Below are 26,019 nucleotides of genomic sequence, written 5' to 3'. Positions count from 1 at the left end.
AAACACAGGACAATCACCGCTACTTACTCTTGATGTGCTATCACTTTGCACTTTACTGAGCATTCTACTAGAATCTGAAGGCCGGCTGAGCGAGCTCAGACAACTGGGTGTGTCCCACCCACTGAAACCAACCTTTTGTCTTGCTAATCCATAGGGCGATCTCAGCTAGCTACAATCAGTCCTAATGCACAACACCTGTACGAAGTTAGACTCATACTACTTCAATGAAAACTATCACTGAGGCATCGCTATAAGCGTCTGAGTCCACCAAGCAAGGCCACCTACAAGAGTAGCTTTTCTAAGCACACCTACTCACTTTAAGACTGCACTTATACCATGTGCTACCACACTATTCCTGTTGTCTCCGGTGCACGGAAGAGGTATCATATCATTAGGCACAGAAATCAGGCACTCTTCAAGCCTTTAAAACAGACACCACCCACATCTGTTTACTTCTCTTTTGGGTCATGGAACTGCCAGTCTGCAGTCAACAAAGCTGACTCTATCACTGCTTATTCTAACATATTATCTCTCAGGCTACTGGCGCTCAGTGAGACCTGGATCAAACCTGAAAACTCTGCTACCCCCGCTGTGCTGTCCACCAATTACATTACATTTATACATTTAGCTGATGCTTTTATCCAAAGCGACTTACATTTGCTATATATGTCAGAGGTCACACGCCTCTGGAGCAACTAGGGGTTAAGTGTCTTGCTCATTGTGGAATCGAACACAGGTCTCTCACACCAAAGGCATGTGTCCTATCCACTGTTCCACCACCACCATGATTACTCTTTCACGCACACCCCCCGACCGTCTGGGATTTCCAACAAATGGAAATTCACACAGCTGGAGCTGAATCAATATGCCTCCTTCTAATATCATGCTGTCTTGGTGTCTCCGGTAAAGGTCTCTGTGATTGTCCTATACCGTCCTCCAGGATAAATGGGTAACTTTGTGGACAAGCTAATCCCAGACCACGGCTATTCGTTACTTGTCCTTGGTGACATAAACATTCACTTACACAAATCAGGGTTCCTGTCTCTGATTCAGTCCTTTGATCTAACACGATTTCTCAGCTCCCCGACACACAAAGCTGGCAAGGTGCTTGACCTCGTTCTTGTCCGAAACTGTGCCACCGAATGCCTGTCACACCTCTACATATGTCAGACCACTATTTCATCCAGTTCACACTATGCCTACAGGAACAGCCCATTGTTCCACCATCACATGTCTCACTGCCACAACCTCCGCAACCTGTCTCCCGCTCATTTTGCCTCATTGGTAGCCTCCGCTCTACCTCCCCTCAACAACTCAAGGTCAATGATACCACACAATCTCTGTGCTCTACACTGAGCTCATGCCTGGATAGCCTGTGTCCTTTATCCACCAAGCCTGCTCCCCAGAACCAGCCCCACTCGTGGCTAACTGACACCCTCTGAAGGCTGCGCACTGATCTCAGAGCCGCAGAAAGAAAATGGCAAAAAACCAAAGACCCTGCCGACTTTTAAGGGCTACCAAATGCTCCTATCCTCCTTCTCAACATGCATCAGTGCTGCCAAAACTGCATTCTATAATGACAGAATTAGCAGTGCCACCGACTCAAGGAAATAATTTTCCGCTTTTAAAGCGCTACTAAATCCTCCTCCACCTTCACCTACCACACACCTGTCTACAGATACCTTTGCGACCTTCTTCACAGGCAAAGTGGTGCCCTAAATGTAAGTTGCTTTGGATAAAAGTGTCTGCCAAACGAGTAAATGTAAAGGAGTGTTGACTTAAACAGAAACAGAAATCATCTCTGTTTTTAGTAGACATTCATTAAAATTACTTTGATAATTAGATTATTATTATCGTGTCTTTTGCAGACCTGAGTACACCAGATAGACAGGAACACAAACACAGACAGACAGAACACAAGGACTGACAGGATCAGACAGTCACAGATAGATATCACTATATAGATCTGAAGATGAGAGTTTAGATTCTATCACCTGGGGCGTCATGTATAAAAGACTGCGCAGCTTTCATACTGAAATATGGCATAAATAAAAGTACATACGCACAGAAATATCCACATGTATAAAACCAGGCGTACACCAGGTCCTGCACACCTTTCCTTTTATACATCTGAATCAACATGAAAGTGAGCGCACATGCACGAGCCACATACACCGCTTTGGCTCCTTCCATAAATTACTATGCAAATGACCATAAATACGCCAGCGTCACCTCCTGAGGTCCAAATAACAACATTTGAGCTCTGCATCAGCAACAAACGCAAAACGACGGAGTAGCAGAGTGTCACAAAGGCAGTCAGTGCAGCTCAGAGACTCATACTGGCGGAAATAAAGAAAACATGATCTGACATTAAGTGGATGTCAAAAAAGACACAGAAATACATGTGTTTGTGAGGTGTAAGAAAGCACATGTTGTTTGATGCAGCTTGATCACAAACAAAAGAAGACTCCCAGAGTTTCATAGAATTAAAATATTGTAAACAAAGACTTTTGGTAGAAAGGTAAACACTGTATATTGTTGATCCCATCAGACACACACCTGTCGGCTCCCGCTGCCAACAGCCGACTGCCAGAAACAGCGGTTATAGCCTACTTACATTTGTACCTGGATGGAACGGTTCCGCCGGATTGGTCTGTCAAATGCTGGACCCACTTCAGCACACAGATCCAAGAACATGACTCTAGGGAATCTGAATCGAGGTATTAGCCAGTCATCCTCATGGGCCAGGAAGTCTTCATGGACACTCTCTAATCCTTCTACTCGAGTTTTCCTCTGCAGTGCCATTGCGTAGTCATGCAGCATTACGCACAAGTGTCACACAGTTTTTATGTGTTTACAGCAATCATACAGAGTATGCTTCACACCTTCCCAAAATGATACTACAGTCACTGGTCTCCCCCACCCTGGGAGATCATTTGAAGATTGAGGTTTGACAGGTGAACACATTTGTTAATGTCGGTTTTGTTTTGTTTGGCCTGCATCATGATGAGGACTGGCGATTGTGCGAGAGCTGTCACTGGCTTTATTTCCAGACATTTTGTATTTACACAGTCCATCTGAAGATATGCCGGGTGAGTCGAGGTGAGAATGCAGATATGTTTGTGCGCCACCACGGGATCTCTGTGCTCCTGACAGCACAGTCTGTTCACTGCAGCGTGTTTACGCGCGAAAACTAAACTGAAAACTAAAAGGTGATATATGCACAGAGGATATTATTAAAACTGCTGACGCTCTCTTCTGCAATTATTTAATGCTATTTGATGTTATCTCGGATTTTTACGACGATGATAATTCCATCAGTTAGCCGAGGCTGAAAAGGACTAAATTCACGTCTAATAAGGCAAGCCGGAAGGTTCACAGCTGACCACACTCTGGCCCTCTCCTCTGCGCTCCGGGGGTTCTGATGAAATATTTTGCAGACAATGATTTAAGATTTGACACTAATTTGGCTTATTTTATTTATTTTACATACATACATTGAAAGGTGCAGTACGGAACAGTCATGGCTCACTAGCGCGAGCACAAATAACACTGCTGCTTTGAATGTTTAAATGATAAAGTGTGATATGAAGTGAAATTAAATATGTAAGAGGCATCATCTATTCCTCTCTCATTCAATTTCATTTTGATATTAAACCACTAAATACATGATCAAACTTTTATTATGTATCAACAGACATAATTAGGTTTTTGATTGACTACTTCATTGACATATACACAGTAACTGGAGTGGAAACGCCATTTTGAAACATTTGGAAATTGTTGGGTCTGTAAATAATATCGCAAAGACTACGGTCTAGCCCTGCTCTATAAGAAAAGAACAATGAAATAACTTCTGTTATGAATTGGCGCTATGTAAATAAGATTTTATTGAATTAGTGCAAGAAGAAAACTAATTCAAAGAGACAACAAATCAAGTCAAACAAACAGTTTACAGATACATTCAGTATCAACATTTTAGTGACTAGCCAGGTACATTCATTTACAACATTTTCTCATTATGTTAATAGAAAACCTTCAGAACGTATTTACTGTTGCAATTACTTGCATATTAATGTAATTTCTAGGAGACAGCGCTCACATATGGTATGTTATATGTATATTTACATCTGTATGATTCGAAACTGTACACGTGTTTCCACACCATGCAAAGCATACATTTTATATTCATTTATGAAATGTAATAGTCATACAGAAACTTGAACGGGTTTGTTCAAATGTGGTTTGACACTCAATCAAAACTTTGTGCAGTTTCTGCTTGTCAGCTATGTGTCCAACTTATCAACTCTTGTGTAATGTGGCATTAAAAAGTGGAGGTGCACAGAAACATGGCACAAACAGGCCTACATGTAAGTGGCCATCTTGTTCTGTAATACTGCATGATGTGACTTTATATTACAAGATTGCCTGAAAACAGCTCGTTTGTAGTCCAGCTGTTTCCCTTTCATCCCTGTGATGTCACAAGGATGAAAGCTAAATGCGCCTCATATAACGCTCGCCAAGTGGCTAGTCCGCCACACCCTGAAAAAGAAAACGGTGGAAAAACACTGAGCAAACTCCAGGCATTCAAACTCCATTGACTCCCTGGAGGGTTGCAATTGTTTTCAGGCAGTTCAGAGCCGAGTTTTCTGTGGGAGATGGGAACTCCCTTTGGGCTTTTTCACTTTGCAAATATGTTATAAAAAGGTATATAACTCAATAAAGGAGAGGGATAAAGGCAAAAAGCATAATACCATCTCTTTAAATATAATTACCATGGATGATGTGCATAGTAAAACAATACAAATAAAGTGATGTCTCACCTCCTGAAAGGGGAAATTACACAAATACAAATGTACTACGGATCAGTCACGTTTGGCCCATATACTTCTTAAGATCAGTCCCAGTAACAGACTGGCACATTGGATTGGTAGCATGTTAGCATGCTGAAGTTAGCATTTAGCTCAAAGCACAGCTGTGTCTGAATTTTCTTAACACTCAGAAAGTGATGCATTTTACATTTCTAGTTAGTTTGGAATTAACAGAACTTCTGTTTATGGCATAAAAAATGGACATGTAAAATAACAGAGAATAAAATACTACAGGTCAGACATCTCTGAGAGAAAATCCAAAGAAAGAAATCACAGGGTTTGCTATACTAGTTATTTGTGACTTCACAACCTGTCGAATACCAGGAAGTGATAATGATTAATGGCAAATTAGCCTTTATTTTTGCAGCACCAAAAGGGATAAATAAAATAAGTTAACAATTAAAATAAAATAAAATTGACTGATAGTTAGTGGTTGGTTGTTTGTAGCATAGTGAAGAGGTGGAGTTGAGGGCTGGGGGTGCAGTAATGAAGGGGGGGTCCAGTGATTAGAGGTTGGAGATCCAATGAATTGAGTGTGACCTCAATGTGTCAGCAGATCGTGTAACACAGAGCAGCTTCCAGCCGTCCTGTGCTGTATTGTGTTGGACACACTGCCTGCTGCTCATTGACTGTTCATGCTGAGCCTGCAGTTATACTCTGAGCTCTGTCTCTCACCCCACTGTTTGTAGACGTTTCTTTGACATTTCTGGCTTTCATTGTGATCGTCTTTATCCCAATAACCCCAATCATTGTTTATTTTGGCTCATTCGGTTAAACTATCAAAATAAAAGCTGTAGGGCTCCCCAGTGCATTACAAACTGACGCCGATGGATCTTGACCATGCGTCCATATGTGACGAGTCAGGGAGTTAGACCGGGTTGATAAATCTTACACGAGTTTCCAAAAAGGCTGGTAAAAGAAAACGAACGAACAAATGTGTTAAATTCTCAAACAGTATGCAGGGTCTGTATTTACATCAATTGCAGATGTGGCTCAGGAGGTAGAGCGGGTTGCCCGTTAATCGGCGGTTCAATCCCTGGCTCCTCCAGGCTGCATGTCGAAGTGTCCTTGGGCAAGATACTGAACCCCGAGTTGCCCCTGGTGGCTGTTCCGCCTGTGTATGAATGTGAATGTGAGTCTTCTTGAAAAGACTAGAAAGGTGCTATACAAGTATGGAGCATTTACAGAAAGAAAGAAGAATTTCTCTTATTTGATAATTTAAACAAAGTTTTTAAGTACTGTTTTGTTTTATTTTAGTAAGAAGCTCGCATTTGATTAGCTATTGAGGCTGCTTGCTGTTAATACAAACTTTTACCTGTTGATAAAATCCACATAATATAATGTCCACAGCACTAATTCATTAATTAAACAACAGTCATGTCATACTCTCACGTTCTTTCAATAATCATTTCCAGTTACTTCTACCTTGCTTTTTCTTTGACTGATGGTATGCTACTCTCATTGAAAATCAATATTTCCTGCAAAGATGTTTCACATTAAAAGTCTTCCAGTAGATTCCTTTCATGGGATTTAAATGTGATCAACAGGAAGTGTTGAGTTTTATTGACAGGAGCTTAAGACTGATCAAAAAACTGCAGAGTAGAAGTGATTGGACGCAAATTCAAACTGTACATTAAAAAATGTGCCTCAAAAATATGTTAGGTTCTCCTGTCAGTGCCATTGACCAATGACACTGTCTCAGATCTGGAGTTGATCCCCGGGCACTGCACAGTGGCTGCCCACTGCTCCCTTGAGGGATGGATTAAATGCAGAGAATAAATTTTGCTATGTGTACGTAACAATAAAGTATAACTTAATACATTATGTAGCTTAACAAGTTAAAAAGAAGTCAACATTAACTATTGTACTCACATTGGAAACGAACGTCGCTCTCCTGGGTGAAAGTCTGGTGTATGTTTCACCCTCCCACCCTATATCATATACTACTACACTGTACCATGCCACCTGACGTTGATCTGACAGATAATGCTTGTATTGTTGAAAAATTATGCTAAAGGGGAACCTGTGCATTAAAAAGTGATGCCAAGGGGTCCTGACCAAGTGTGAGACCAGGTTGAACAGGAAGTGACTGAGGTGGTGATGAAGAATTTTAGTAGTGGGAAACTGGCCTATGGTAGTACTGGTCCTAGTGTATATGGGAGCAGATTTACAAATCAACTAAATATTAGTAGTAAATAAATATTATTATTGACAGAATTACTTTCAAAATAGTCCTTTTCAGGAAATATCCATGTGAATTCCTTTGGAGTATGTAGTTGTGTAGATATTGTGGTGAAGTCATCAGTTTAGCAAGGAAGTAAGGTGAGGTAGTAAAAAGAGCAACAAAGTCCATGTAGGGAGGAGGCCAAACACAGGGTCAATCAGGACCTTTTTTTTCTGTTTCCTCTTTCTCTTCTTTCTTCTTTTAACTTAAATAAAGTCACATGAACCAACCTATGATCTTTCCCAAACCTAACCAAGTAATTTTGGTGCCCAAACCATTTTGTAACTTAGCTTAAAGTCCCCATGAAATCAAAATTAATGTTTATTTGTTTTTATTGCATATGCCTTGTATTATATAAAAGTGCACACCCCTCAAGCAAAAAATGTAGGGTGGTTTACAGTAAAAGGAAACTATATTACAAACAAACAATGGATTTCACATTGTCTACTGTATGCAGGTAGAACCGAAACATGAAAAGTAATGCCATGAACTGTGCTATGATTGATCTGTTCCTCTTGGAAAGATAACATGCTAGTGTTTTGACAGAATGATTTGATTTTGAGTGAGGTTTTCTGTGTTTTGATAGAGTTTGTGTATGAAGAGAATGTTTTTTTTGCATTTTGAAATGTAGAGTTGGTGTTTAAAGAACAAAATGTGGTTTTGAGCAGAAAGTGTACTATTTGGCTAATTGTGTGAGGTAGATATGTTGCTGTGTTAAGAGTTACGATAAAGTGTCTTAAGTTTAGGTAAGCGCTTGTTAGCATGTTGACAAAGGTCCAGTGTGCCTTTCGCTGGTACTCTCTAGTCACTCTTTAACAGTCATATATGTCATTTTGTTTTGGTTTATAATACATAGTGTGTCTCGGTAAATGGTTGTTTTCACACATTTGTTGGTGTGGACGCGGACAGTTGACAGTTGACGGAATTTATTTCACATGGCCTCTTGCTTCCTAAAAGTTACAGAAAGTATCATTTGGGCTTTAGTTCTTGATAAAGTTCTTGTGGCTTTGAGGCAGAGATGCTCACAAGTCTTTGAGCTAATGTCCAACTCAAGTCTCAAGTCTCTGAGCTAGAGTCCAAGTTAAGTTTCAAGTCACTCGTGGTTATGATGAATGTTTCATCACCTATTCTCAAACCCAGTGTCAGTCCAGGCTGGTTATAAAACTGCACAGCTATAAGGGATTCTGTAACTGTAACCTGTTTTTCTTTTACAGAGCACAACCATGTAATGTGCAATGCAATTAATGACAGCTGATTAACTACTGTAAGTCAACACTCCCCAGACTCTTAAACCCAGTGTAACGTTAACTAAATGAAACTGTGACGTTGCATAATCAACAATAAACCTGTAACCTGTTTTTAACTTACAGAGCACAACCATGTAGCTTAATGAACAATGCGTCTACAGTTAATGAAAGCTTATAAACTACTGTACGTCAACACATCCCCCAGACTCTCAAACCAGTGTAACGTTTTTACTAAATAAATCTGTAACGTTACATGATCAACAATAAACCTGTTTCCAGCCAGCATTAATAATTAACGCTGACAGCAGCCAGTGGGATGTTAATGATTATGTTAATCGACAAAGTAAGTAAACAAACACTCATTCATCTTTTTATAACGAGTAAACCTCCCATAGGTCGTAGCTAAAGCAAGAAGCAAGCTAACGTTAGATGGCCAATGCTGAGCTAAACATGTTTACTAACCTCAGGTTACTAACCTATTTTGCGTTCAGCACTTCTTTGTTTGGGCCTTGTTGGATGAAGTTTTAAAGCCAAAGTTTATGATGAATGGAACAGCAGCTGCCGCTGTTTGTTGTCCTCTCTCACGTGTGGCCACTACGTGTTGCGTAGGCAGGTTCTAGGTAACGCAGGGAGGGGAATAACAACAAGCTCACCAGACGTTTCCTGAAAATAAACATTGCTCACGAGTCCCGCACCTCGAGTCCGAGTCAAGTCTCAAGTCTAATGAGGATGAGTCTCAAGTCGAGTTTGAAGTCACTGCGGGTGCAACTTAAGTCTTTGAGGTTCTTGAGGTTATTGGAACTCTTGGTCAAAAAGGGCTATATGGCATCACTGTGTCTTCAAAAGTCTGTTCAGTCAAATAAGCAAGTTCACAACACAACCAATATCTAGCAAAACAGTGAATTTGGTTAAGGATGTTCAGTATATAGAGTATACAATTCAGAGTATAAAACTTCCATCCTCAGTACATTCCAATGGGGAAAACCCGTAATGCCAAAGATTGTGGTTGTATGCACATATCCCGCACCTCCCACTAGAAAGCCAATCGCCTGCTTTTAACAGCTGAGCCGGAAAACATATTAAGCTAATCATGTGGTTTCATTGACGTGAGGGTCTACTATGTGGGGGAAAATACTTATTAAACATTATGTTGGTGCAAAGTAATCAAGCCTTTTCAGATTTTTCTGCTTAATCTATGCATGTAATTTTTATGTCTCCATGACCACTGAAAATGCAGTTATGACTCTCTCCCCATTCATTTAGATTGGGGCCTTGTCTTGGTAGTCCAAAATTACTGCCTGGAGGCATTACCAAGATGACTGCAGAGTGGTGGGTCTCGCTTTAATACATGTAGCCAGTGCATTAGGATAGATGTACTGTATAAAAAAGTGCTGTATACTGTTGAGTATGTTATGAGTATGGCTTTATCTGGTGACAGGTACAGAGGTATGAAAGTTGGCTGCTGAACGGTGTTGCACAGGTGAGCTTTAGATATGTACTGCACACACTGAGCGAAACTGGAGGAGGTGATAAGAAGAGCTTGAATTTTACAGCTTGTTCAGCAGCAAACTGTTGCTTTACAGTATATGTTATTATTATAATAACTGATTTTAAAACAGTGACTGAAAAACATAAACACTCCAGCATGCCAGTGGGCCCATGACCTTTCCTTTGGTTCCACCCTCAGAACAGAGATTACATTGTTAGCCACACTGCATGGCTTTACAAATATGTTGCTTATTTCAGTGGTTCTCAAAGTGGGGTGCCGAGACCCACAGGGGTCCTTGAGGGGGCTCCATGAGGTTCCCAGCAAAAAGGGGAATCATTTTTACGTAACACACAGACAGAACGTATGACTATACTGGTCATGTGTTTCATATACTGTCTGTATTAAATCTTATCAAAGGGGGTCCTTCTGGGGTCCTTGATGTGAATAAGTTTGAGAACCACTGAATTATTCCATCCAACACAATAACAAATATACATGTGTAATCTGTTATGTTAATGCTTGGAGGCATCTGTCTTAATTGTAGTTTCACACTGAAATTTATGTAGGAAAATGAAAACCCTAATAAGTGACAAGTGTATCAGTCCATATTATGACTTAATTGTGCATTCTGTACTACCTTTATTGTGGCCAAATGTGGTTGAATGCATTTCAAGAAGAATGTATTCTTCCCAGAAACCAGATGCACTGTTGCATAATAATATTACAGCAGTAGAAGAAATCAGAAGCAGGTTTATTTGAGGATAAAAGGATGGGAGGGACAGCATGGTGATTTGGTGTCTACTTGATTTAATGTGCCCTGTATTTCTTTTGTTGGCCTTTGAAGTGGACCAGATGAAGGAGAGCAGTGTGCTCTGAGACATGCTGCTTAAAATGGCTGTGGTCATTGTATTATAGCACAGAAGCAGAAGACATGTCGCCTCTTTTACCTACCCGTCTAGTTTTCCTCAGTGAGTTTTTTTTTAATGCATTTTTAATTTTTATGTTTTCGAAGCATTTTCAGGTTTCAGTTGTCACCATCTCTGATTTGTACAGTTACTGTGGTTACAGGTGTCATACTTCTACTAAGAGGTTAGTGGAAAAAGCAACATTTACTTGTTTAAACCAGACTGTAATAGTTCACACACACATCTCTACTCTGCAGTAATACAAAGGACTGACACTCCTCAGTAAAGCCAATAATTATTCCCAACCTCTGGCTGCTTGTACAGAGCTACTCTTTCTCTGTCATCTCTTCATCATTTGTGGCACTTGAATCATCCCACGACGCACTAAAAAGCCTCTTGCAGCCATACTTAAAACCAAACAGGAAGTCAGCCATTTCAATTTAAACATGAAGTTTCAGTCCATTTATGGCCTTTTACAGGCTCCGTACTTAAAGAGGTGGTATTCTGCTCATTTTCAGGTTCTTATTTAGGGGTTGTACTAGAACAGCTTTACATGGTTTCATTTTCAAAAAACACCATATTTTTGTCATGCTGCACATTGCTGCAGCTCCTCTTTTCAGCCTGTGCTGAAGGTTTCGTTTTAGCTATGGAGTGATACATCTAGTCTCTAAATGATCTTTGTTGGGAGCTGCACATGCACAGTTCCTAGTTAAGGACTAGTAGCCAATCAGAAGCAGAGAAGGGCGGGTCAGCGAGAAGCCGGTAAACAGCTTGGGTTCAGCTGTACATGTTGCTGACCAGCTTGGCAACATGAACTGGAGCAAGAGTTTCAGAGCGGTGAATTATTAATCTGTAACAAAAGTATCTTTCATCCATAAAGTTTTAACTGAGCTCTGTCTCTACATCACAGGAACAACTTCCTGTCCACTGACTGCCTGGAGGGGAGCTAGTGTTTGGAGTGGTTTGGTGTTGGACTAGCCGCTTGGCGAGCGTTATATGATGTGCATTTTGGCTGGACTACAAATGAGCTGTTTTCAGGCAGTTCAGAGCAGAGTTTTCTGTGGGAGATGGGAACTCGCTTTTTCACTTTGCAAACCTGTTACATGCACAAAAAAGATATAAACTCAATAAAGGAGAGGGAAAAAGCCAAAAACCATAATACCACCTCTTTAAGGTTTATGCTGCACAAACATTTTTTAGCAGAGTAAAATAAGAAAGTGTCATGGAATCCAAATAAAATGGGAAAACCGTGACTCACTACGATCTGTACACCCCCATTGTCAGAATCCCACTTGGTCATGTGGGAATTTGGTACATTTTGAAAATATTTTATGATAACTGTTGTATTTTAGTTTACAGTTACAATTGCATTCCAAGTGTATTAAATGATATTCAGTTGCATTATAATCTATCTTATGATGGTTTTGATGGTTTATTGCATTAAAAATATTTTTTACCAGGCAGGGATGAAAAATAACATTTTTCTTTATTGCATCTCCATTTAGTCTGTAATGGTAAAATAAATATGTTAATTTATGGATATATACTCCTTAGCTTCTGACCAGAATTATGCATCTAGCCCAAATGGTTGAGGATTTATTGCGGATTCATTTTGGGTATGTAATTTTAGGCATTTTTTCCTGGAAATAGGGGCAAATAGCTGGCCGTTTCCAACAGGTTAATGATGCACATAAACAAGAAAGAAATCTTAATATCACTACACCAACTTTCACAGTGTGTATGTAGCCTTTGAGGTACAGGTATAGTACCGGTGAAAGGAGAAAGGCCAGGAGGCATTTCCAAGTTCAATGTCAGCTTGATTCCCTCAGCTGACCCTGGTGACTGACAGCATGAGAGCCCCCAGGTTCAGCTGAACCCAGTGTCCTTCAGCCTGCCTCAGCCTGTCTGCCTGTTCACAACCAACAGGCTTCTCTTCAAATAGTAAGGACTGTTTTCTTCCACTCACCTCCTTTCTCTTTGCTTCTTATCTGGCAGCAGGAAGACTTAATGAATGAAGTTGTGCAAGGGAACTGTGCATATGAATGGTTATAGCAAGTTAAACGTAAATTAAATGGGATTGGAAAATGTCATTGCTAATTAAATAGATGTTCAGTATGTGCGGGCCGTCTATAAAGAACATGAAAAGAGAAACCAGTTTTAAAAAAGTGTTCATTCAGATAACCACTACCATTAGATACATTCTGGGAGATATTAGTAAATGAATGTAGGTAGTTTCATGCTTCCATGCCAAAGTCTTTGAATTAAAGGTTTCAATTAGAAAAATAAATCATTTTGATTCATTTTACAGAATTTACTTCTTTATGCTGGTTGGCGTGTGTCTGTGTGCATGTATTGCCATCATTGTCTCTGCATATATGCCTTTGCACTCCATGGGCCTCACAATTGATCCTGCGGCATTGTCATCCGCTGTGCATTTGTGCACTTAACATTTTTGCAATCCTTTACCTTTCAATATTCCCTCCACCATGGACTGCCTGCAGTGCAGCACTCACAATGCAACCTCCCCTCTCCCCGCAACCCAACACAAACACACACATACACTACACCTCCCACCTCCGGAACCCTCCCTTTAACGAACACCCCCCTATGGTTTCCTCCTGAGTGCTGACCTGCACTGGTCCTTTAATATTGGTGACAGCTAATACACTTCTAAATGATCAGTTATTATCTCAGGGGCCTCGTCCACAGGGCCCCACTGATTTCAAAGGTCATCCCTCTGTCTTCCAGTATTGATTAAGTGGGCCTGTTAACGTGGCTCTGGGCCTTACTGAAAGTGAACATTGCCGCTAACATATTTCCATCAGCTGTATCTGGCTGGAGAGGCCCATTTAAAAGCCTCTTTGACTCTGTCGCTGCCTCAGTGAATAGGGCAGGATGAGGAGCATAATGGATATGCCAATAAGGAAACTAACGCCACTAAAATATACCACACAGGCCACAGGCAAGACAGACACTAGGATATATCCTGCTGAGATGTTACAGGTTTGTATTTTCAGTCTTAGGGTTAGTGTTACAAACACAGGAGACCAGGGTTTGTGTCCTGTATGAAACCAAAAGTCAACGTTGACTCATTTAAAGTCATGTGACTTGTGTTACATACTTATTTTAACCCAAACCACAATCTTTTCATAAACCTAAATTGTGTAAAGGTGTGATGATTATAGATTTTTAATCGTCACCTACCACCTGAATTTTGTGTTTCTCTTTATATAAATAAAATAAAACATCACCATAGACTGGTGCAGACACATTCATCAGAATGCAGGAAATCAAGTGTTTAATGCTCAAACTTTTCATATAATTCAGCTTAAAGATTTCTTAAAAATAGTGTTAAAATCTTGTCTCGTCTCGACCTCATGAACCCAATCTCGAATTTCGCGGGTGTTTAAAACCAATGTAACACTAAATTACTGTAAATTGCTACATTCTACCACATGTCCATCTAATAAAACCTCACTCCAGAGTGGAAATCTTTTCTTCATGGAGGTGGAAAATTTATGACCAGCAGGGATAGATAAGGCATTAAAAAGATGCTTTACCAGCTGGAGGACTTAGAGGACATGAGGTGTGATGTGGATGAGAACCTGTAGCCAAATGCAGAAGACAGGGTTGGCCAGCACTGTTGTATTACTATATCTGTAATACATGTTGTAAATGTGTAGAGTTTTGTATTGCATTATTGGAATGACTTTAGTTTCATTTTGTGCATTTGGAATTAGTCCCAGCCTGTGACACTTGGAGGTTGCACTGTCCATGCAATATAGAAGTGAGCCTATTTTATTGTAATGGAATCAAGTATGTATATTTTTAGATCATACAGTAAAGAGTGACAAAGTGTTATTGTTGGCTGACAAATGTTGTCAGTGTTCTGGTACTGTGACGTGTTTTAGTTCCATTAGTGCATTTTAGATGTGAGATGAACTGTTGAGGTGAGCTGCATGTCGGCAAAGAGAAGTGTGTGAGTTTTAAAAAAGGGAAATAGAGAAATGTTTGTTACCATTTGTAAAAGAAATCAACATGTATTAAATTGAGTTAAAATGGTTTAGTGTACTTAAATAACGATTTCACACTAATAACAATATAAGCAGGGCTGCAGTATTATTAGGTTAAGCTATAATGTGTACTGTGACAGTACTGGGGGTTCTCACTGTGGTTTTATGTTCAAAGCCCTTAAAGCAGGGGTCGGCAAATAAGTCTGGCATCAGAAATTATTTCAAACCTTTGAATACTCAAGTGTGGGTCTCCCATTGGGAGAGTTGTACGATTGATTCCAATAACCTGCGTACGTTTTTTTCTCCCCTGTTAAACAAATTGATTATAAGGACACTTTTGCACATACTCACAACAAAGCATGTGCCGCAGTGTGTGTGCGCGTCCCGGCATTTGATCCGCATTCACAAACCTATGGACACTTATTTTCATTTCTCTGAGGAGATTTGATTCGTTTGTTGATTTATTTCGTTGCAGTTCATTATTATGACTACTAATTGAATTGAAGGGATTGAATGAGCAGTCAAAGACATACGTCTCTAAAATGCCCAGACGTGAAGAAGAGTTCAGGACTCAAAGGCCTGCCCACCTACCACTGATCAAACGTGTTCTTTACTTCCTTTGATGAAAATGTTTAATACATTATTAATTTCTTTCTTTCTTTCTTTTTCAGTTGTATGAACTGGATGATGATGAAAAGCGCAAAGAGTTCCTTGATGACCTTTTCAGTTTCATGCAGAAACGGGGTAAGTTATTTCTACTTTAGTACAAGAATCCACTTACAAAACCTCATTCTGAACTTAAAAACTTTGAGTATCCTTTGCACCTGCTGTGAAAAGGATGCTCAGTAAAATGCACGCCGAGCTTTGACTTTCACAAAGAAAGTGGCAGCCAGAAATATTCTGTACATGGATACCAGTGCACTCAACTGTTGTGCTCAATACAGCTGGTGAGAAAAATGTTAAACTGACTGGAATTATGGGCAAGATATATAAATAGATATGAATATATAAAAATAATAAACTAAATCACTTTTTAAAAAATCTTATAAAAATGATTGTAAGTGCTCTGTACTTGTATAGCGCCTTTCTAGTCTTTTCGGCCACTCAAAGCGCTTTTACACTACATCTGCATTCACCAGTCACACACATTCATACACTGAGCCTAAGTGCTCCAACGGAAACTAACATTCACAATTCGGGGTTCAGTATCTTGCCCAAGGACACTTCGACACGCAACCAGGGGGAGCCAGGGATTGAACCGCCGACCTTCCGATTAACGGCCAACCCACTCTATCTCCTGAGCCACAGCCGTCCCCATTGATTGAGAATAGAAAACCATTGTGTTTTCATAGACTGAATATCACCGTACAGGAAGAGTAATGATCTGTTAATTTGTCTTTGTCTATGTTGATCATCAGCCCACACAGCCTACTTTATATATACAGTTACTGGCCACTTTATTATGTGCTAGTACAGGGTTTAAAGGTAACCCTTCAAAACTGCCTTAATTCTTCGTGGCATACTTTCAAAATGGTGTTGGAAACATTCCTCAGATACTTTGGTCAATATTGACATGATAGCATCATGCAGTTGCTGCAGTACGGGGTGCAGCCGAGCCGTCTGGTTCTACATTTTCTGTTACTCCTGGTGTAGTGAAGCTACAAGAGAAGGTTTTTACAATGCCAAAGTTGGATCCATTCTTTGGGAAGTCTCTCTCTCCTGGTGCTGGAGTTGATGCGCGGTTAAAGGTGAGGTTGGCCTGACCTTAGCTGTAGAGGTAGAGGGAGAAGGAGGAGCAGGAGTTTCAGAGGGAGTTGGAGCTTAAGGAATAGATGCTGACCCAGCTGTTAGGATACGCCAGCTGGAGCATAAACATATTTCTTTGGTTTCCGTATTCCATGAGGCTGAAGTTGAGTCTTACTTTGGATCATTCGAACAGCGCTTTGCACTGGCCACCTGATATGTGGGCTATACTACTACAGTGCAAGTTGTCTGCTATGGCACAGGAGGCTTGCTCTTCTTTCTTTGTGGATGATAGTTTAGTCTATGAGAAGGTTAAAGGAGCTATACTGCAGGTGTATGAACTGGTGCAGGGAGATTACAGGCAGCGATTTCGAAATATAAAAAAAACCTCTGCCCAGACGTTTGCAGATCTGGTGAGGGAGAAGGGGATCTTATTTGACCAGTGGTGTGCTGCCGGTAAAATGAATGATTTTGCATCTGTGCGGGAGCTTACATTTCTGGAGGAATTTAAAAACTGTATACCGGAACGCACTGTCGTTTATTTGAATGAGCAAAAGGCTACCACTCTGCAGCAGGCTGCCTCATTGGTCGATGAGTTTGCTCTAACTCATAGAACAGTGTTCACCAAGAGGGACTCACCTACCTTCTTCACGCCCCCGAAACATGGCGATATTCCTGTTGCCCGCACTCCCATACTCTTGCCAAGTGGTAAAACTGAAAAACTGTATTTCTATTGCCACCGACCTATGCATTTGGCTATCAAAACAAAAACAAGGGAATGCTTCAAGGCAGCCAAAAGGTGTGGGGTTAATTAAAACAGTGCCCCCAATGGTCAGTCCTCTGCTCTGGAAGAGCCTGATGGGAGTTTTAAGCCCTTAATTTTTTTAGGCGTCTGTGTTGTGCAGACTACACGACTTGCCATCTTGTGAAGGGAGTCTGAAGTCGTTGTGGCGTTCACACTTCATGACTGGTCGGTGACAGGGGGTCACACACTACGCGAGCTGACAATGACTGTCACCAGACGCTAGTCTCCAAACCACGTTTTGTATTTGTTTTTTTCCCCTGTGGCAGTCCTGTCATGTTTTCCTGTCATTGGAGTGGACTTTATAATGGGTAACGATATTGCAGATGGCAAAGTGTACCCTACTACTGAGGTGGTGGATATTCCCATACTTCCCATAGCAGAGGCTGATGATCTAGCAGCACCCTCAAGTGTTTTCAGCCAGTTGTTTGACTCATGCACAAGCACGTTAGCAGGCTGAAAATGTTGATTTGTCTGACTCACTCTTTGCTTCTGTGTTGTCAGGGGGTTGCCTCCTGCTGGTAAGGTCGCGACCCTAAAAGTGCGATGGAGTCAGCCACTGCCCAAACCCGTGCTCTTTCTGCTTACCCGCGAAGCACTTAGCTGTGCTCAGAAATGTGACTCCTCATTGGAGAAATGTTTCACCGCTGCTGCAGCTGAGAGTAGTGGCGAGAATAAAGTATATCTAGTTGACAACAGGGTACTGATGCGTAAGTGGGTCTCACAGGTCATAACTGGGCTAGTGTCAGATTATTGTTCCCACCGGCTGCTGACAGAAAGTTTTAGAGTTGGCACATGAACTGTATGGTCCGGTCATCTGGGTGTTACTAAAACCTACGACCATATTTTGAAGCACTTGTTTTGGCCAGGGATGAAGTTGGATATAGTATGTTTTTGCAACACCTGCCAGATGGTGGGGAAGCTGAATCAGGTAGTGTCTCCAGCCCCTCTGCGTCCTATTTCAGCTGTTGGGGAGCCTTTTGAACGTGTCATTGTTGACTGTGTCGCAAACAAAGGCAGGTAATCACCAGCTGTCATTACAGCGTTAGCCAAGTTCTTTACCACCTCTGGGCTGCCAAAAGTTGTGCAGACCGATCAAAGAACTTACTTTCTCTCTAAAATCTTCACACAGAGTGTGTTCAGCGCTTACCACCCCGAGTCACAAGGTGCGCTAGAGTGATGGCATCAAACACTCAAATCAATGTTACGCAAGTATTGTTATGATACTGAAAAGGATTAGGATGAGGGAGGGCCTTTTGTTCTTTTCACCTGTTGTGAAGCTAAACAAGGGTCCTTGGGGTTCAGCCCAGCTGAACTTGTGTTTGGGCATGGTATCCGAGGCCCTATGAACGTGCTGAAAGAGCAGTTTATGTCTGATTCAGGTACTGAGACTAATGTGTTGGAGAGGCTGCATCGTGCCTCCTCCTTAGCCAGACATACTCTTTCCTCTGCCTGGAGTAAAATGAAGAGGTGGTTTGATAGGAGGACGGTGAAATGACAGTTTCAGCCTGGGGACCAAGTTTTGGTTCTGCTCCCCACGCCTGGCTCTGCTCTCTCTGCTCGTTTTTCAGGGCCATATGTGGTAGGACATAAGGTGTCCGATACAGACTACGTCATCCACACTCCTGAGCGGAAAAGAAAGACCCAGTTATGTCATATTAACATGTTGAAGCCCTATCAGTCCAGGGGTACTGGACCAGAAAAGGCAGGGGACCAAAGACTGCCATCCTTTGCAGGAGTCCCATTGTTGTGGTCTGTGCTGAAGCTTCAGATGATGATGCAGATTAACCAGTGCTTAGTGAGGGTCAGCAGAGTGGTAGGTTACCAAACTCAGAGTTCCTCTCTAACATTGACTCATCACTGTCATATCTGCCTTTGTAACCCCTGATTATTTTCTTCAGTACACAGTAATGGCCTTTGGTATGAGGAATGCACCTGCCACCTTGATGCGCCTGATGCACTTAGTGCTTGGAGATGTGGGAGATGTATATCTGAATGATGAGGTGGTATATTCTGACATGTGGGCAGACCACCTAGCTAGGCTGAGGCTTGACTCTTAACCTCTCAAAGTGTGACTTTGGTAAGGCCAGCGTTACTTACTTAGGAAAGCAAGTCGGTCATGGACAGGTGCATCCTGTTAATGCAAAACTTGAGACTGTGTTGTCCTTTCCATCTCCTACTACCCGACGTGAGCTTCACCTTTTCTTGCGGCTAGCTATTATCTGTGTTTCTGTAGAAACTTTTCTGTGGTAGTTACTCCGCTTACTCAGCTGTGTATCACCTCTGTTTCCTTCACATGGAACGAGCAGTGTGAACATGCTTATAAAGCTGCAAAGTCTCTCCTCTGTAATGCTCCTGTTCTCGCTGCTCCTAACTTCTCCTCCCCCTTCAAGTTGGAAGTTGATGCCAGTGCCAGTGGGGCCGGTGCTGTACTGCTGCAGGATGGTGAAGGTGACGTGAGCCATCCAATGTGCTACTTCTCTTCAAAGTTCAAACGCCACCAATTGAACTATTCAACAATCAAGAAGGAGACACAGACCCTGCTCCTAGCATTTCCATGTGTACGTGGGTTCCAGCTCCTACCTTTAGAAATCTATACTGATCATAACCCTCTTGTGTTTCTCTCCCAGATGTACCATAACCAGCGATTGATGCGCTGGGCTATGTTGGTTCAGGGGTACAACATCGTGATTAAACACAAGAAAGGAGCAGATAATGTGGTAAGGCATCAGATAAGGAATCAGATAAGGCTGATGCTTTATCCCGTGCATATCTCATCATGGAATACCATATTGTATTAGGGCTGTGTGCACTAGTAGAAGATTGTAAGTGGGAGAATTGGCTGTTTTTGGATTATAAACATTAGATGTTTATATTTATGTGGGGGAGTGTTACGGAGGGGTATTGTTGTGTTGTCTGTCTCATCCTCTTGTTGCTAGGTTCCACGTGTGTGCTTGGTGAGCCTGATTGCTGACTGACTGTGTTCACTCAGCTACAGAATAAAGGAGGCGGTGCCTCCATGCAAACTCCATCTGCTGAGAAAGACTTGCATTTGAAAGCTCCAGAAAAAGCTAGTAGTGGTTAGTTTTATTTTTATCAAAACTTATTAACAATTTAGACTGTGGAGGACTTTTAATGTTAATAGTAATATTTTAAAGTTAATCCTTTGTGATACAGGGAGCCAGTGTTGTCGAATCAACAGAGGAGTGACATGTTCTGTGAACTTGGAGCGTGTTATGGTCCTTGGTGCAGGGTTTTAGATGTGTTGCAGTCGGGGAATAAGTTAGAATGCTAGAATTGCATTGCAGTAATCAATGTGTGATGTGACCAAAGCATTTACTAAAACTTCCATTGAGTGTTTGGGTAGAGCAGAGCTTAGTCTAAAGATGTTACGCAGATGGAAAAAGGCAGTCCAGGGTATATTATTGATATGGCTGGAGAAAGAGAGGGTACTGTCCAATATGTCTATGAAGATTCTCAGTCATCCAGGTCATAGTTACTGTTCCAGTATCTTCAACCAAGTCCAGTTGCCCTTGACTTTAACCTTCGTTGGATACTGTCCAATATGACACCAAGGCTGTTAACCTGCATGGAGACAGGTATGACGGCTACAATAATGGGGAGTTAGCTGATGTTGGTTTTTGACAGAGTAGATTTTGAACCAATGAGGAGTAGCTCAGTCTTACTATTGTAAGTAGTTAGTTGTCATCCATGTCTGTATATCATGTAGACAGGCAGTAAGTGTACTGGAGGGGATTGTGGAGCTGGGGTTTGTGGACACATAAAGCAGTGTATTGTCAGCATAACAATGAAAATAAATGTCATAGTGCTGGAAGATGTTGCCAAGAGGGAGGAGGTAAATGATAAACAGAAGTGGTCCCAATACTGAACCCTGCAGTACTCATTGGTGAATTCTGGAGGATATGATACGGCCTTAATGAGCAATAGGTTGGTGTTGAACAGCACAGCTTTATGGTCTAAGATGGGAAGCTCAGCAGATGTAATGTTATAGGGTAAGACTAAAGCCCCTTTTCCACCACTGGTACCAGCTCAACTCGATTCAAATCGACTTGCTTTTGGCCCGCCATTGAACACCCTCAATTTAGCTGGTTGTCATAGCAATGCCACACAACTGCTGCGACGTAATTTTCACTGTGACACACTGAAACCCACACACACCACTGCCTCTTGATTTAAGTTAAAACGATTCAATATTACTCAAAATGTAAAGACAGAACAGCAGTATAAAAAATCTTACAGCTGTGTTTTCCTCTGCCGTTGTTGCTGCAGTGGTCTGTGTGACTATGGGACCAGAGGGGTCTGAGGGGTCTCGTTAGCTTCCGCTGCCAGCACATGTGGAGCTCCTCAACTCTGAAAACGTTTAATCATATTTTCGATCTGCCATCAATTTTCATAAAACTGCTGATATTTGAAATGTACACAGTTGATTTCTCGCCTCAAAACATCTCAGTAGTGGATTTAGTGATGATATAGCACAGTGATGAACATATTAGATGATTTTGGTGGTCTGTATAGGATAGCAATAATAGTAGGTGTGGGTCCAGCCAGGAATTCAATGGAAGACTGATCAGGTATACTGAGTGGTGTTAGTTTTATATACTCACGATGGATCAGAGCAAGGTCGCCTCCCCTATCCCCAGAGCGTGGTTTGGTTATGTAGATAAAGCCAGGTGGAGCTGCTGAATTAAGCTGAGGGAAATCATTCTGTGGCTGTCATGTTTCCGTGAGATCATAAAAGTGATTTGTGAGGAAGTGACTGACTAGAGGGGCTTTATTGGCAATAGAGCGGATGTTGTAGAGAGTAAACTTTTAACAGGACGTGTGTGTGTGCAGATGATTAGGCTAGTGGAGTTGGAACACGCTGTGGACTGTGCCGGCTGGTTGCCCTGTGCTTGATAACGGTCTGAATGGGTAAAATGGAGTGGTGTAACAACGGATGAGGCTAGCTGGGGAACTGTACTCTGAGTTGTCAGTGTGAAACGTGAGGAAGGTTCTGGGGAGGGGGTGTGCGATGTAAATAGTCAGTCACGTGGAGCGGACTGTACAGCTTGCTGCCAGTTAGCTGCTAGCACTTGGCTACCCTGCCTGTTAGGGTGGACTCCATCAGTCTTTTTTTCAGGAGCACAAGGCCAACGTGCCATGTTTTTGTTATTTTGAAATCCATGTTCTGTACATAGTGTTTTACATGTCTGCAGATACATTTGTTTTATGTCCTCACCTGACTTACAATGCGCTGACTTGGAATTAGGGAAAAGTGATTTTTACTGTAGGTTATTATCCATTCTGTGACATCATCTGAATTGCTAAAACAAGAATAACTACTTTTGGTTTGAAAGTAATAGTTTGTATCTTTGGACATAAGATCATATGAGTTACTCACTAGAATTGATATTCACACATATAATATAAATATTTAATTTCTGTTACCAATAGCAGTAGTATTTTTAAAAAATGTTATATAAACTTATAAAAAGGTTCCACTGTATTATATTTTTCTTTTCTTGCTTGTATTTGAACATAATGTTGTATACTGCCACCTGCAGTGTACACTGTATTTGATCTAATTGATGTGTTTGTAAAGAGAAGAAATGTATGACACAAATGGGTTCTATTACTATCACACGATACTGTCTTTATGAAGGTTCCGGGCGGGAATATCCCAAAAACTGTCCCATTTGACCACAGTCCAGCTGTGTGCTGTGACAGCTGTAGGAAAGCACACGTTGATGAAGTAATGATGTCGTTGGGTGGTCACTTGGGTTTAGTGACAGTATGGATTGTTGTTGGACCGGTCAATTAAAGATTGATTTTGGACTTAGCGTAGGAGACATTGTCAGTGCAAAGCAGATCAGGAGCAGCCTATCTCCACTGCTCGCCTCTGACAACTGTGATCAGAGTGAACTGCTCCAAATATCCCAATCAATGTTTCTTGAAAACATCACTGTCATTCTACACTGACGATGTCAGCCACCATGGCTTGCTCCCCGTGAAAAGTTTCAACCATACAGTGCTCCTTTCATTTAGCTTATTTATTTGCTACCTAAATGCAGACCACAATAATACAAGAGGTTTGGGCCATCTTGTCAGAGTAGTCATAGTATGTCTTGATCAGCAGTGAGCCTAAGATGTAGACGTCAGGTTTTGTTTTTTTCACTCAAACTGTGTTTGAGCCTTCTTAAATCCGCAGATAAATTGATATTTTGGTATCTGGAGTTGTGAGAAGAGAAGCCATCAAGTCTTACAAATTAACAACAAAATACATCATTTGTCATTGTTACAACCCCCCAGAAAGGCTCATTACAAAAGAGGCCTGACAGACGAGTCAAGGACTTGCTATAAAAACATTAGCTTTATTAAATAAACAATGGAGGTGCCATAAATCAGCCATAAACACCAGAATAATAGGTCCAATGGGAAAATTAACAATAGAAAGGGAAACCATCCAAACCAGCCCATCTAGATCCTACAGCTAAGGGCTACATCACACAGGTCTCAATCACCAACTGCTGTGGACAAAAGAGAACGAGCCAAGGATCCCACCCCCTCTTTATTGTTTTTCCCACAGTCAGACCAGACTTAATGCACCTGGGGAAAGAACAGAACCTCACGAGTCAATCATATGCACATCATAACGATCATGGTGGAGCAGCCTTCCAAAAAGACACATATAAATGTTTTCTGATCAACAGAACAACATTGTTTGTCAGCACATTCTAAAAACTACACACTACTGTAACAACAAATTATGATCTGCACACCACTATAATGAAGTTCTGGTTTGGTTTAGGCATAAAAAGTACTTGGTCAAGGTTAGGGAACATTATGGTTGTGTTCAAAAGACACCAATGTAGACTATTGGTAGGAAACAGGAAACACACCTATGTACTATTGTGATGTAAGACTGGCTTGAATATCAGGATATTTAGGGTTCAGTCTCTTGCCCACTTTGACTTCACCGATCTTCTGGTTAACGGGCAACCTGCTGTACCTCCTGAGCCACAGCTATAGGTGCGGTGGTGCAGGTCCTGCAGGATATTGTTTATTGTTAAATATCTTGTCCCACGAGATCTTGCAAGATTAAAATGTGATGATTTTTTTTCATCTTGTTTCGCGATACTCACGCAATTGACACTTTTCACATGCTCTCACACCACACGTCAATTTTCCCACACAGTGGAAAAACAAATGTATAACCAAGAACGTCAACTTGCTTCATGAATCATCTCCACACAGTGACATGTGACACTGCCGTACGCCATGATAGTTATCAATGAAGCCACTCTCGCAGAGAGTTGTGACTTAGTGGTAATGTAACTGTTAGAGTTTTGCAATATAAACATCTAAAAACTGAGGCTTTGCTCTGTTTGGAACTGGGAGCTGCACCTTGAGCTCCTGATGATTGTGGTGAGATTTCCGCCTGATCAAAAGTGTCTGAAGGGGAAACTACCAGTGGAGCACTAATGTAATGCACAGCATTATAAAAAATATTATGAATTCTTTTTAAATGACAATGTTAGTCTCCTAATATTACGACTTTTTCCTTGACATGTCAGAGAACACAGATATATGGGAAAGATTCTGAAGAAGCATAAAGTTTTGAACATGAACAGGAAACCTGCTGAAACACAGGAGATGCGTCTCGTCTCGTCTCGTATAGTCTCGTGGGTTAAGTGTCTCATCACACTCATATTCTCTACCCAAAACTCATGCCCATTGGTGAGGTTTTGAATGTAAATTCACCCTCAGGCTCAGCTCCCTCTTCACCACAGCAGTACAGGACAACACCCACATTACTGCTGCTGCCACACCAATCCACCCGTCGATCTCAAGTTTGAGTTTGCCTAGATACTTGAACTTTTTTAACCTGGAGAAGCAATCCACTGTTTTCTACCAAAGAACGATGGCCTCAGACTTGGAGGTGCTGACTTTCATACATAAAAATTCCAGTGAATTTCATGCAGTGAGGTATAAAAATGTAGATTTGGGAAACAATTTTGTAAAAACTGAATCAACTGGCAGATTACTAGCTTATGCTGGCTAGTGTAAACTTTAGGTAATTATTGTTGACCTTTCTTTGTCAGTTCAGAAACTTTATGACTCTTTTCCACTATTGCTACTGTTACAGTAAGTTTTAATATTTCGCATGATCACATCCAGTAAGTGTCACTTGTGGCCACTGTTGAGTAAAAGTTACACAGTCTATATAACAAAAAGCAAGTATTGAGGCATGTTTGATTAATGTGCCCTAGTCTGTTAAAGTCAACCATGGTGGTGAAAGTTTGCCAGTCACTCTTTCTTCACTTTGCCCACATTTGTATTTCTGCTCTTTAAAGATGGTGGCAGCCATAATCAGGCTTCAAAACCCTTCTTTATAAAGCTTCTGTATGTGTCATATAGCATTTTCAGGATTCTTTAAAATATGTTGTACTCCCCACTGAGTTTTCCCCTACAAGAAATACAGATGTGCTGCCCCTCTGTGATAGTTATGAAGACATATTTTCTCTGTCAGAGGAACCTTCATGACTTGAATCATGCAGCAGGTGGCCAGAACACATTTGTGTTGGTTTTTCAGTCTTGGGAGCAGAAACATGGAATCCTCATTGAGAGATTCCATCAAAAGTAGAGCAGACAATAGTCATGATGGCTTCCATTGTGTGTTGATAAATACCCAGGGTGATTTACTGTTGCCCTTAAGGCTGTGGTT

General features: G+C 41.3%; 1 protein-coding gene across 2 annotated transcripts in view; it reads left to right on the top strand.

Annotated features, from left to right (window-relative positions):
* Positions 1-26,019, top strand: part of arid3c (AT rich interactive domain 3C (BRIGHT-like)) — an 89,146-nt gene that overhangs the window by 44,586 nt on the left and 18,541 nt on the right. For both annotated transcript variants that reach the window (XM_038704565.1, XM_038704564.1), the window contains exon 3: positions 15,421-15,493. In XM_038704565.1, the coding sequence (XP_038560493.1) occupies positions 15,421-15,493 (73 nt within the window). The remainder of the gene's footprint in view (positions 1-15,420; positions 15,494-26,019) is intronic.

This window comes from Micropterus salmoides, unplaced genomic scaffold, assembly GCF_014851395.1.
Source record: "Micropterus salmoides isolate LMB-PRFRI ecotype aquatic unplaced genomic scaffold, ASM1485139v1 Ms_hic_scaffold_7, whole genome shotgun sequence".
NCBI classification, from domain to species: domain Eukaryota; kingdom Metazoa; phylum Chordata; class Actinopteri; order Centrarchiformes; family Centrarchidae; genus Micropterus; species Micropterus salmoides.
This window is presented reverse-complemented; position numbering and strand designations above follow the sequence as displayed.